Source organism: Magnolia sinica, chromosome 13 (genome assembly GCF_029962835.1).
Source record: "Magnolia sinica isolate HGM2019 chromosome 13, MsV1, whole genome shotgun sequence".
NCBI classification, from domain to species: Eukaryota; Viridiplantae; Streptophyta; class Magnoliopsida; order Magnoliales; family Magnoliaceae; genus Magnolia; species Magnolia sinica.
Window position 1 is genome coordinate 26,526,056 of NC_080585.1, and position 14,936 is coordinate 26,540,991.

The 14,936-nt window shown below is 39.2% G+C and overlaps 1 protein-coding gene across 3 annotated transcripts in view; it reads right to left on the reverse strand.

The window, feature by feature from the left end:
* Window positions 1–251: 251 nt before the first annotated feature.
* Window positions 252–14,936, reverse strand: part of LOC131223336 (N-terminal acetyltransferase A complex auxiliary subunit NAA15) — a 64,687-nt gene continuing 50,002 nt past the window's right edge. For all 3 annotated transcript variants that reach the window (XM_058218711.1, XM_058218710.1, XM_058218712.1), the window contains exons 22-26: window positions 5,986–6,083; window positions 5,814–5,872; window positions 5,379–5,490; window positions 5,187–5,287; window positions 252–1,023 (exon numbers count right to left, since the gene is read on the reverse strand). In XM_058218711.1, the coding sequence (XP_058074694.1) occupies window positions 827–1,023; window positions 5,187–5,287; window positions 5,379–5,490; window positions 5,814–5,872; window positions 5,986–6,083 (567 nt within the window). In that variant the 3' untranslated portion in view covers window positions 252–826. The remainder of the gene's footprint in view (window positions 1,024–5,186; window positions 5,288–5,378; window positions 5,491–5,813; window positions 5,873–5,985; window positions 6,084–14,936) is intronic.

A 14,936-nucleotide genomic window follows, 5' to 3' on the forward strand; every position in this document is an offset into this window, starting at 1 on the left:
TCCCGGCCAATGGATAGAGGTTAACCCACTTTGGGCTAGATGGTTAAAAATAATTCATCAAGAGTCAGACATCCATATTCAACACAGATAGGTCCCACCAGATGATTGTCCTGATCGTAGTCTTTTGGCCATGTCAACTAACAATCAGCCTGCCCGATGAGCTGCATAGACACCACACATGAACCTCATTTGGGAGAAGCACATGGCTCCAGAATAATCAATAACAGAACATGGTAAAAGAAAGAACAGAAAAAAAAAACCTTTTTATTTCCCTCAAATTTCTCAATCTTAGGAAACACAGCCAGATTGATGATCACTTGCATAATAATCAAAAGGATACAAAAGTGAATTTCAAGCCAAAATTTTCCATTTTTGGTATTGTACACGGACCAACGAATGTAGCCCGTCAAAATAAAAAGGCCTACTGCTAAAAAGCTTCGTCGACCACTGATGACACCAGTCAACTCTTTCCAAGAAATCAATCTGACAGTGGATTGAAGACCAAAACAAGGGCGACCGGGATCTCTTCTTTGACAACCTCCACAACATTAAGTTAATTATACACATTCGGAACAGAATCCGTTCCATAAAACATAGAATGAAACAGCCTTTTGAGAAATCAGAATCCCAAAGCAATGGCGAACTTGCATTGTGCTGACAAAAAACTTATCCTTCAGCAGGAAGCTGCTCCTTTCCAAGCCTCCTTTTTAGCAGATTTTCGCTTTGCCTGAATCCAGCACAATTAGACATATGGAAACTTCTGTGTTCTTGGATCTCATTGTTTTCCTGCAAAGAGGAACTATACGAAGAAATCGTGGGGATATGATTAGATGTGGAGATCCTTAAATGCTTCTAACTTTCCATTTGGGGGATGAGAATCGCCTGAATTAGCTTCTTGATCGTTCACACCATTTTCTGGTGCATCACGTGATTCCTGATCAGTGGTTTGGGGGAAAACTGAGCTGCGGTGGCCACTGAAGTATGTCGAGAAAGGAAAATACTCTGCACATCGTGTTTTCCACCCTGCAGGAAAAGAAACAAGGGAGAGATGGACAATCAGAAAGCATACCATACATGATCATTCAACCCCGGGCACTATACAAATTCCGATGCATCAGAACAGGAACTGTGTGTCGCAGACGGTCCAAACAAGGAGGCCCATGGCACGTCTATCCAGAGAGTTCATCTTATGAGGCCCACAGCAGATGGGAGATGGCCAAAAAATCTTCCAAATGCAAAGATCCAAACTGTTGGGCTTTTTTTTTGGGACCATTGATGCATTTTTCACGTAACTGTCAATTTGTAGGCCGCTGATCAAAGGGTTAGGAATCTCTAATCTTGAATACTCTTTTTTTGGGCTGCACTTGTACAGCACTGCAGCAGGACACCGTTCACATTCTGAATCATCAGGACCATATAAATCCTCTGCGCCCACATATCTATGTAAAATATGGAATGGGTAACTGACATGCACCCAAGTTCACTTGCATGACCCATGGATTCCACAGGCGTACATTCATGCAAGAATACATACCAGAAAGATTTGCAACTTTTGCTAAAGCCCACATGCAGCTCCTGTGGTATGTGGGGCAGGGCATCCAAACCATGCATCGGTTGATCCATATATGAGCAGACCCAAAAGTCAGTCAGGCCAACTCATCAGATGGTCCCTTCGTTTGTGGAAACATGGGATGTTTTAGAATAACTGCAAATGATTCACATTCAAATGCACATGTAGCCCAGCTAATGAGTCGACGAGGCTGTATTAGGGTCAGGTCTTCTATACTCGATGTGGGGTGGATGAGAGACGAGAACAAGAGGAGATCAGATTTTTGCATACACGGTTGATTTCTTAACAATTTTCTCCCTTTTCCAGAGAATAGATTCTCCAATAGTCACACCTTATTATTTCACTCTCATTGCCAGGCAGCTTATAAGAAAACTCAGTAATTATAAATTAAGAAAAGATTCCTAAAATCTCACCCATCTATGGACCTACATCTCCAGCTTCCATTAAAGATCCCTCAAGATGCAAAATCTCCTAAAATGGAAAACTACTAATGACTAGATGAGAAAGAAGACTTCCTCATACTTGGAAACCATTACAAAAGACAACCAAAGGGACTTTGAACTCATAAAATCAATTGATATCTTACTAAATAAAGACTCCAAGGAATCAAACTACAACCATACAAAGGATCATTCACTCTTAAAAATGTTTAAGCACAAATCACAAGTAGGCCCACCACGGAGACAGAGAACCCAAAAATTGGTCTTTGGGACCCACATCTTCACCGCATGCTTCCTAAATCATTCTAGCTTGCATTAAAACTCCAGGGGCCCCCTAGTGCATGGTCAGATGTTCCACCCACATGACAAGTTGGCACATGAGGGGCTGAGAATACCTCCACAAGGAATCATCCTATAGTTTGGGAACCAAATCCCTTTTTGTGTCATTTCATGCACAAGGCAAAAAACAACCTTATATCCAAGACTTACAACCATGAGTACAACTAGCGAAAATAGGTCCAGACAACTTGGAAGGTGCATTGGGCCTGTACAGCTGTACCAATAATAAACGGATCCAAATCTAAATTTGAACCAGTTTGGTCAGGTATGGATCTAAAACACCACCTTCATTATCAAATCGATCAGAACCAGAACCTTTCAAAGTAGACAAGGCCCAACCCATTGTTGACCCTGATTCTCAATTGGATTTGGACCGCCCAAAAATGATCCTGACCTTGACCCAACCAATTAAATTTAGCGAAAATAACAGTCAAACACTTGTTTTTATGGTATAACTACATTTACCCACCTACCTTTCAAAAAAAAAACTACATTCACTCACCTATTATGTTATCTAATTACACATATATCCTACGAATTTTGTAACACTTCCTTTTATACAAATGGATAAATAGTCAATAAAAGACTTCATTTAAATGACCAAAATATCCTATTAATTAAAACCTAAATTACCTCACCAAGTTGCCCTATGTAGAAAACCTCCTCTATCTTCGTGGGGCCACCATGCTATATGTTTGACATCCAATATTTTCATCATCTAATAACCCATTTGTTCACCATTTATCCAAAAGATAAGCCCGATAGGAAACTTGGATGGGTAACACCACTGGCAATAATGTAAAATTATGCCTAAAATCTCTAAAGTTCATGAGGTGTGGCCCATTTGAGGTTTAGCTCAGGCTTTTTTTCTTTTTCTTTTTCTTTTTTTTTCTTTTTCTTTTTTTTATTTCCCTACATCCTGGTGAGTCACACTTAATGAATGGTTTTGATGAAATCTAGACACCATGGCGGCCCCACAGAGAAACCCATGGTTGGCATCCTATACATATTGTTCCCTGTGGTGTTGCCCACCTTAGTTATGGTTTCAGTTGGTTTGCCATGCGGCCGAGCTTTAAGAGGCACACGTTGTCAACTGAGTGGATGTCCTACAGACAACATGGTGGCCCCCATACAGCTTGGGTGCTGTACGCCTGCATAAAACCGTTGTTGTAGAGGACTCTGGATCCTCATCTTTTGTTTTTGTTTCTGTTCTTTTTTTTTCCTTTTTTGGTGCTCTGTTTTTGCTTTGCTCTTTAATAAAATTTTAATTCTCTCCAAAAAAAACAAAAACAAAAAAAGAGGCCCAAATCATCCACATCACTTTTTTCAGTGACTAAAACACCTAAACCCTTTGGGACCTACCATGCTGTATATGTGAAATCCACTTCGTCCATTAGAGGTACCCTCCCCAATGCTAAGCACCAGGGCAAGAAATTAGTTAGATCCATGACTCGGGCGGGTCATACCACAGGGAACAATGGGAATGGGATACCAACCATAGGCTTGTTTGTGACGCAACCATGGTTTCTATATCTCACTAAACCTGTTTGTCAGGTGTGACTCGCCAAGGAATATTCAAATACCAGCCTCGTCCGAAAATCAAGGAGGGCACAACACGTAAGCTTGTGTTTTAGTCAAAGTTTTACATTGTTCCCCTGGGTGTCACCCATCTTAGCTTCTTATCGTGTTGATCTTTTGTTTGTACGGTGAACGTAAGGGTCATCACCTGATGGACAAAGTGGATTTCACACATACAACATTTTGGCCCCAAAGAGCTTGGGTGTTCTATGCACAGCTTCAAACAGGTATTGTAGATGATTTTGGACTCCCCTTGAAAAAACAATGAATTGTCACTAACCTGACTACAGGATTGTTATAGATCTCGTGCCTATAAATAACTGAGCACCGCGTAGGGGGAAGATGCATGAGATCCACGCCTCTATCATGTTTGTTGTCTCATTTTCACCTTGGAAACCAAAAATTGGGTCGAACCAAAACTCAAGAAGGCCACACCATTAGTGTTGGGGCAGGAAGTTCACTGTTAGTTCTGTATGGCGCCCACCGTGGTTTATATATACCATCCAATCCATTCATACAACTCTTCTCACCAAGATGAAACTACTCCAGAAATCATGCTACCGTGAAACATAGGTGGACCACGCCAAGTGAATTTTCAAGGTTTTAGGCAGATTTTACAGTCTCGTATTTTAAGGCCCGCTTAAGTCTTGAATCAGTGTGATATCCAGGATCAAGGCCTAACAAGGGTGGCCAACCTAATGGAAGGTTGGATCTCACCCACATAAAGTCCTCCATCCACATCAACGAATCATTCCACCCCCTACAACTATCCGAATAACACAAATGTTTTCACAACATGGGTTTTAAAAAGAAAAAAGGTATTTTTGTTGTTTAAATGAAGTTTATTTGTTGACCTTTGACCAAGTGTATAAAGAAAGTGATATAAAACAGTGTAATTAGATGATTAATAGGTGGGTAATTGTAATTATACCATAAATATAGGTGTTTGATTGTAATTTTCCTTTAAACTCATAATATATTTTAGGCTTTATAATCTTTTAATATTTCTTATCACTGTCGTTAACTCACATTCTAAAAATAACAGATTTTGTTTTGAGTAGGTTTCTTTAATTAAGGGTATTAGATGAGATTCAGCCTTACGTCACATTGATCATAGGAATTTGCTACATAAAAAATAATAAGAATAATGAGGCAATTAACTATACCCTACATAACAAAAACATAAGCTAGATGCTCATAACAAAAACAGAAATTTAGTTATTTATGGAAGCTTACAAATGATTTGTGTTGGTACTTACTGGAAGCTGCATCCAGATCAGCCAGGACAGTTTCAAGTAGTTTATGAACCGCAATACAATCCTTGAGTTTCCATTCCTTCACTGGCCCCAATGCTCCATTTCTGGATTCCAGAAGCATGAAAAGACGCTTATTCTTGCAACAATGAACATCAAACAATGGAGAAAAATAATACAACACTGAGGAAATATTACGTTGACACTAGGTTGTTTGTTGATTCTTCAATTAGATTGACTGCCTCAAGCTTCTTCTCAGGTTCCAGGACAAATAGCATTTCCGCAGCTGCCGCTCTATGCATCAAAGAATCTTCAGATTCCATAAAATCAATGTCAGTAACATTACAATACCAAATAATAATGTGAAATACATTTAGGCTGTGTTTGAATCAATACTGAATCAAATTGCAGTAACAGTTCAATGAAGTGAATGGCCAAATTGCAATGGCCTTCCTCATACTCAAATCAAGGGACTAGGGCCCCCAGTTCGCAATTATATATGTAACCTTCAAGTTGAACTCATATAACAGCAATTGGAGGATTACTTCATCGTTATGAATAACAGGGTAATTACAGTTCAGACATTCAGTTCGCTAATGCATTCAAACACAGGTTGTCTGGGAAAATACAAACCTTTATGTTTCTCAAGGAAACTTCTGTTTGCTTCAATCAAAGACTTTTCATGCAATTGACTGAAAAGATAGAATAGTTGGGGAAAAAAATAAAAAATAAAATGAGAAAAGACCGAAATAATTATTCAAAAAAATAAAATAAAATAAGCCAAAAATAGGTGAACCAAATAAACCTCAGGGAAGGCCGCTCTGCTTCCAAGACACTCCAAATGAGTTTCTCCGAATCGGTGGTTGGAGCTGCCAGATGGTTCACTCTATGAAAAAATCTTATCTGTGGAAAATAAAATATGGAGGATGAGAGAGAGGAGGGATCAGCACCTCTAAGCAAGTATAACTAAATGGTCCTTGACAAGCAAGGCACATCATCTTGCCTCTCCATTAAATTATTAGTGTGAACTCCAGACACCACATTCCCAGCACCAAAGAGAAAGAGCCCCCCATGTGCAACATCACATGTGGCAGATCTGAGATGTTCATTGGATGGCCTCCATGGTGAATATTCCTTAGCCCAGAAACCTGGCCAATCCATTTAGCAGGTGACCAAATGCACCATTAGAAAAATGATAACAAGACAGTCTACATCCACTGCAGATGTTCCGCTCACCTAATGAATAAGCCTGCCTCAATTTTAGGGTAGGATACAGGCATCAGAGGGACCATCTGATAAACATCCCAGATTCCACACACGTACCATGATGGCATATGAGGAGTGTTTGTGCTTTGGTCACAGCAGGCACTTGAAGATTAGGCATCTGGTTTTCTCATTAAGATACTAATGGATACAATAGTGATGAGGCAATTTATATAGCAGCAGAATGCTCACACAAACAAATGGAAAGAAGTGTTCATCTCAACAATATTATCATTGTGTGTGTGTGAATATCACATAAAAACATAAGTCGTATCAACAATATTATCATTGATACATACAATATTATCATTGATACATGCCTCAACAATATTATCATTGTGGACAAATTTTTAGGGATTGTGTTTCTCAGTTTGTTTTAACAATGCCACTCAAGTTGTTTCCCAACAAACACGAATTTGGAGCAATCACTATCTGAAAGCATATTCAGGCCAGAACCCCAAAGGTGATATAAGTGTCTACATCCATTTTTATTTTTATTTTTTCAACAGATTAGCAATAAAACAAGTACAAATTTGCATCTATACATGAGTTTCTTGCATTGGCGTGGATTTCAAGCAAGAAATTTTGATTTTGAAGGTGGAAGGAATTGGAGAAACCCTGATTTAAGCTGTTGACAACTGACAGTTGGCCAATCTACAATGTGTAGAAAAAAAAAATTTATGTTGACAACTGACAGTTGGCCAATCTACAGATTGACCTCTTTCATTTTCTTGGAAAAAAATAATTAAAAATATATTTTATGAAATTTAGTAGAGACATGCAGTGGTAACCCCTTGCATTTTTTATGAAATAGATAAACATTAATATTTTCAAAAGATAATATTTTTTTAATTATAGAAAAGAATATTTATTATTCAGTACTATGTAATAACTATACAATGGTAATGGGGATACCAATACATATTTGTGTTATTAGCTAGTCTTTCATTATTTGAAATTATTTAATTAATTAAAATAATTTAAAAATATAAAAATTAAAAACTAAAAATTGGAAAAAATCAAAATCAAAAACTATATTGATTGCTATTTCTAATGTTCATCTTCTCTCATTTTACAAGTAGTCTAAAATGTTAGGAAGGTAGCTTGCCATTGGCTGGCAACATGGAAAACTGATTGAGGAGAATAGACATAGGTCCATTTAATATTACTGTGGTCATATCTCACGTAGTAGTGTAATGTCCCTGTTTAATGAGCACTTGGCAAGGGTTACCAGAATGTAAAAAGTTGTCCTAATATTCTGAAGGAGGTTAAAGCACAGATGAGAGTGTTGTGTTCTAGCGTTGCACAGAGAGGAGCAGGTGCCATGCATCAAGGAAATCAGCGAAGAATTGTCGAGTCCCATACAGCAACGTGGCACTATAGATCAGGACCTAGATTAAGAATACAATGATATTAAGTATTAACTACCCTGAAAGAGGGACAGATTGACACATAGGTTGTTCACGCCTGTATGCAAACAACATGGGACAGTAATGAGTACATGCAGCTGGTTAAGTTTGGGCCTAAGTATGAGTCTAGACAATACTGGTGGGTGGTGGCAGTAGTAGGGTGTGGCAGCCACAGTAGTAGGTAGGGTGCGAGACCTTAGGGGTTGAGACATGGTGGAACCTAGTATATGATGTACCCAGAGCACTTTAGTGCTGGATCCACTTATGGATTCAGCATGCAACAAGGAAATCAAGGAAGAATGCCGCATGCTATATGGGGACATGGCACTATAGATGAGGACCTAGATTAAGAGAATGATGATATTAGCTACCCAGTGATAGCAGAACAAATTGGTGCATAGATAGGCTATTCGTGCCACTGTGCAGACAACATGGGGCAGGGAGGCTGAGATTTTCGGATTGAGAAAGGCTGAGATTTCTTCCTTACTTTCAGCCATTCAAGAGTTAGACATTAAGGAAGAGGTGAGCCTCCTTTCTAAAGAAGAAAGATCCTTTAGATTCCAACTTTCCTCTGATTACTGTGCCAGGCTGAAAAAGGAAGAGATCAAATGGAGACAACGACCCAGGGCTTTGTGGCTTAAAGATGGGGATCGTAATACTAAATTCTTCCATAATTACGCTAGTGCCCAATCCCACGTTAATTCTATTGCCTCTCTTGAGAATGATAATGTTCTTGTGTCTGACAAATAGGTTATCTGTAATTCCATTGTTCAGTTCTGTTCTCTTTTACCAAGTGTTGATGATGTGGATCATCCCATTCCAATCTATCTTGGAAGAAGAAGCTTTGTATCCAGAGAGACCTGTGGATCTCGAAGAGATTAAAGCTACGGTTTGGGATTTTGGTAGTTATAAAGGTACAGGGCCCGATGGTTTCCCCATAGTGTTTTTTAAATCTTTTTGGGAAACGGTCAAGGAGGATCTCTTAGCATCTGTGTTGGAGCCGTTCGAACACAAGAGACTATCTTCTGAACAGGGAAGTATGTTCCTGGCCTTGATCCCTAAAATGGAAGGAGCCCAAAACATCAAAGACTTTCATCCCATAAGCCTTTTAGGTGGTCCCTATAAAATTATATCCAAAATTTTGGCTTAGAGAATAAGACAGGTGATTGCAAAGGTTGTATCCCCCCTTTCAATTTGCTTTTGTAGAGGGTAGACAAATTCTAGATTCAGTTGTTATTGCTAACGAATGTTTAGATTCGTGTGCTAGGGAGAAAAGGTCGGGTATCCTTTGTAAACTCAACCTCCAGAAAGCTTATGATCATGTTGATTGGTCTTTTTTGGATTATATGCTTCAAAGATTGGGCTTTGGTTTTACCTGGAAAGCTTGGATAAGAATTTGTATTTCCTCTCCTAAATATTCTATCCTAATTAATGGATCCCATTTTGGTTACTTCTGAACTTCTAGAGGCCTTCAACAAGAGGACCCCTTCTCCCCTTTTCTTTTTGTCCTAACCACTGAAGCCCTTGGTGGTATGCTTTCCTAGGGTCAGGAGCTGGGGTTGTATAGAGGTTTCTCTATTCCAAAACTCCCTTTTTGCATTAATCATCTTCAGTTTGTTGACGATACCTTACTGTTTTGTGAACCAGACGAGAGCATGGTCACCTTCCTTAGCATGTCTATATGTTGGTTCCAAGTAGTCTCTAGGCTGAAGGTAAACTTGTCAAAAACAGACTCTTTGCCATTAATCTCTCTTCAGAGGTGTGTAATTCCTTTGCGGATTCCTTTGGGTGTAAGGTAGGCTCCCTCCCTACTCTCTTTCTTGGCCTTCCACTATGCATAGGTAAGCCTCCCCTATTCTTATGGGACAACATCTTGGAAAGAATGGTGAGAAAACTATCGTCCTAGAAGTTTAATGTCTTATCCCAAGGGGGCAGAATTAACTTGATAAAGGCCTCTCGCTCGAGTATGCCAATCTTTTTCTTATCTTTGTTTCACTACCCTAAATCTGTTATTTCTAAAATCGATAGGATATGCCTGGAAATTCTTGTGGCAAGGGAGCTCTGGATCTTTCAAGTTTCCTTTGCTCAATTGGAAGCAAGTTTGCACCCCTTTCAGCGATGGGAGTGGAAACATTTAAATAAATTAATTAATTAATTATATATATATATATATATAAAAATAAAAATTATGAATAAGGCCCTTCTTGCTAAGGGGATCTGGAGGTTTGGGGTTGAGTCTAACAGCCTATGGAGGCAAGTTATCGCCACAAAGTATGGTACCTCTCCCTCTGGATGGTGGATGAAGGATTCCACTAAGTACAGAACTTACTCCCTTTGGAAAAATATAACTAAGCTGACCCCATGCATCCGTGAGAATGTTTCTTTTCTCTGGGTGATGGGAACAGCATCAGATTTTGGTTGGACCAATGATGCAGCCCAACCACACTGGTTGTAGCTTTTCCTGCTCTGTTTTCTATCTAATCTAACCTTAACATTCCCGTGAAAGATTGTTTCTATCATAATGGCCATGGAAGATTTTGGATCCCTCTTTTCAGAATAAACTTTTCTAATGAAGAGATTCAGGAGTTTGCTTATTTCCCTTTTGCAAGATGTTTATCCCAATCACCTTTCTGAGGACTCCATCTCTTGAAAGTTGTCCAAATCGGGAGTCTTTACAGTCAAGTCTTGCTACAACCATCACTCGTCCTCAGTGAATCAGCCCTCCTGTTGTCACGCTGGTGCGGTGTGGTCCTATGGCCTCCCTCCTAAGGTGGCTGCTTTCGGATGGCTTGCAGGCAGGAATAGAATACTTACAATCGATAATCTAAAAAAGAGATGGATGATCCTGCCAAATGTTTCTCTCCTATGCCTCAAGGAGGAAGAATCTGTGGACCATCTCCTCATTCATTGCTCTTTCACTACATATCTTTGGTGGAGTGTCCTCCGTCTTGCAGGTGTTTCTTGGGTTATGCCTTCCTCTCTTGATCAGTTGTTCTGCACTTGGCGCCCGGACCCGGGTGGTGTGTTAGGCAAGAAAAAGTGGCGTTCAATTCTTCTTGTTGTCCTTTGGGTGATGTGGGCAGAGAGAACTGTGTTTAGAAACCATAGTGTCTCGTCTGCTGATGTACTTTCCAAGGTTCTGATTCTGTTTCGGGATTGGGCGCTGTAAGCTTTTGGGTTGGCTGAGTGTTGGGCCTTTTTTTTGGTCTCTGTTTAGTTTGTTCGATGGCCTCTGCTGCATCTTTTCAATAAAGTTTCTTATCTTTCAAAAAAAAAAAAACATGGGGCAGGGAACAAATGCAACAATCTAAGTTGGAGCCTCAGTTTAAGGAATCCAGACAAGAGACTGGTTATGGTAGTAAGAGTGTGGAACCTCAAGAGCTAGGACAGTGGCATAACATAGCATACATTGCACCTAGAGCACTTGGGTGCTTGATCCGCCCATGGATTCATCATTGTATAGCAATGAGGGTGCAAGCAGAAGTGACTGAAAGATGTTGGAATAGGAAAATGTGAGTGAGAGGATTAGAGACGTGCAAGCCTCATTCTGTATTGAAGTCACAATTGCATCAAGGACGATGATGTCATGTGAGTATATTGCATACGCTTAAAAGTTTATTTATTAATTTCTTACTAAGAATCAATGTTAGTGAACAATCAAGTATACATAATAAATTGGCAAGCAAGTGGTGGTCAATGTACGGGGACTTACAGCCCTATCCTCTAGCTATTAGAGGTCCAAGCACTAGCAAAGAGTATCGCCATCACCAAGAGAGCAAAACTAGGGCATGTTTGCCCTCAGCCACACAAATATAAGGAACAGATAGGCATATGCAACACACCAAAAGTTCGTCTTCTACCACTACAACATGAAACTGCCATCGAGGCACCTGCAGGCAGCTAGTGGGAAAGACCTTGTGTGTGACCCTTTAACTTGATGGCCACTGACGGATGCATTTTTTTACTGAGGACCAGGAGGACCCACTTTATGAATGGGTTAAGTCGCAAACCTAGACGAGGCAAGTCGACAACCTGATACGAAGATAACCAGCAAGACAACTAGCATAGCATTGACGTTAACAGAATTATGGCTGAAAAAAGTAGGTTATCAGCACAACTCTTTTCACATGTTGATGGTCCCGACATCTAAAGGGTGAGGCATCAAGGTCATATGTAGGGGGTTGGGTAGCATGTGGTAGATAATTTAAAGACCAACGATCAGACTTCAACCATATATGCCCACAACTATAATGGAGACGGTGGAGGCAACGACATCAACAAAAATAGCAATGATGTTCATAAGAAGTCTAAGTCGGAGGGCTCTTAGTCCATTCATTGTGGAGAAGTAATTTGACCACACGATTAATGACCCAAACCATGGTGCTCCTCCCACAGTTCATTGGACAGGAAAACCAAGTTAGTGTTTCTCACATCGTAAGAAACAGCTGGCATGTGATGAGGTATTGCATAGAGCATTGGGTCTATAAACATTAGTCATGGGGTAGGGGAGCTCCACTTCCATGCCACCTTCTGCATATGGCTCATATGGCTATATAAGAGTGACTCCAACTGCTATAACACCCATCGCAATCATTCAACTATCGCTATGGTTGAGAGTGCGCCCATAGATACAGACAAGGGTATGAATTTCATTTTTTATATATGAAAGATGACAAATTATTAATGAAATCACATAACCAGAAAGAATACAAAAGGCAAAAGAAAAAATTTACAGACTATGGACATATGTATCAGGGATTCTTCTCTCTACAGAGTTTCTTGGTCATGGAAATATATGCCTTGCTTACATAAGAATTTCTGTAAGGCAATTGTAGGAAATTGGAGATGGAATGTGTACTATTCATTTCTGAAAAAGATGTTTGGTGTGACGGTGTAGCATTATGTCATGCTCTTCCTATGGACATATGTACTCCACAGAGTTTCTTAGTCATGGAAATCTATGCCTTGCTTACAAGAGGATTTCTATAAGGCAATGGTAGGAAAACGGGGATGGAATGTGTACTACTATTCATTTCTGAAAAGAAGTAGCACTTTGTCATGCTCTTCCCATAGGCATGTATTGGGGATTCCTCTCTACAAAGCTTAGTCATGGAAATCTATGCCTTGTTTACAAGAGGATTTCTATCAGATGATTGTAGGAAATTGGCGATGGAATATGTATTATTACTATTCGCTTCTGACAAATGTTTGGTGTGGCACTGTAGCATTATGTCATTCACTGCCTAGTTTGCATCCAGTGGCAGATGAGAAAGGAATATTTGTGTCTCAAGTTTCAGCAAAATAACAGGCCAAGTAATCTGGTATACAGGTTTTACGAGGGCTATATCAGATGAGGAGATCAAGGATTTTATTCGTCTCATGGGATGCCTAGATAAGCACATTCCAAGAGGAGAGGGATGAGTGGAATTGGAATCTCGAAAAGAATGGAAAGCTTTATGTTCAATCCTTTAACCCAATGCTAATGGGGGATTTAAATAGTCATACGAATGCTCCCACAGCATATGCATGGAGGAATCCGCACACCCCATGGCATGGTTGTGTTTAGTTGGATTGTAGGCAGGAAAATCTTAGCAATTAATCATCTGACAGGCAGAAACTTATCATTCGCAATGTCTATACTCTGTTTTCATGTTGAGAAAATGGCGGATCTTTGTTCACATATTGCTGGAACACAGCAGAGATTTGACAAAGCCACCAGTCTATTTGAGATGGAATAAATTATTCCCGAGTGAATCCATAATCTCTTTCAAGCTAGCAAGGGATTCAATTGGGCCAACAAAAAATAAAAGAAAGAAAGAAAAGTCTAATGGTGTATCTGAATTCTTGCAAGAATGGGGTTGGTATGGTAAGTGCAAAATAATCTTTAAGTTTTGTCACAAACCCAAAATGTTTCAACAAGTTTTTCATAGCCTACGAGTGGGGCTATCAACTGGGCCTTGAGTCTTAAGCTTTTTCAAGGCTGTAACGGGGAGTCCCTAGTGGTTTCTTAGAGGATTGTTTCCATTGACATTGACCCATTCAAAGAACAAAAAAAAATAGCATGTTTTCTATCTTCTCTCATTTTTTCCCTTGTGTCCTACATGTTGTCATGCCTGCCTCGAAAATTAAAAAAATAAGGGATCCTATTCATGCACTAACTATGGGAACATGGCACATATACCCAATATTGAGGCCCACCAAATTGTAGATGGAGAATGACCTAAGTATTGTACCACTCCACATCTTTTCATTGAGGAATAACGGAAATTCTTTTCATATTTTGCTTATTTTCTATTTGAGAAGATATATTTTGTGAATTCTCAGAATTCACAAACTCATACCAACGTCGGGTTTTGACACTCATGTCCATGTGTACAACATATGCTTGAACACTTGCTAATGTCGGCATTTTGTTCCTGGTTATTCTACATGTGGAATAGAAAAACAACAAGTCAATGTTAATAGGGGACTGATGGAAAAGTCGTGAGGAAGCTGAGAGACTCTGAAACACTGTAGTTAATGGCACTAGGTCCACTGCAGCCTTTTTTTTTTTTTTACAAATTTATTTCTAAATAATATATTTTATACATCGGATGAATATTGTTTTTAATATTTTAAGCTCTATAATGGAATAAAACTAATTATAAAGTTACTATGTATTGAAATAGAACATAATATTTTAAGCTCTATAATGGAATAAAACTAATTATAAAGTTACTATGTATTGAAATAGAACATAGACACTGCTTCCAAAAACTAACATCTACTCAAAAATTCCAACAAATCCACAAAACTCAATTTTCAAATTCCCCAATTTCCCAAACCTAGAAACCTTAATTTCATAAAATTATCAATTCCTCTTTAGTTCAAACGCCCGCATACCCAATTTTTCGTAAATTCCCCCAATTCTAAAAAATAATGTTCCAATTTCCCTAAATTTTCTAATTTCCTTTACCCCCCAAATTCCCCAACCCAAAATCATAATTTTGCTGAAACCCCTAAATTTTCCAAACCTTAAAAATCCAAATTTTCATCCCCAAATCTAGTAACCTGAAATTTTCAATCCCCCTAAAATCCCCAATTC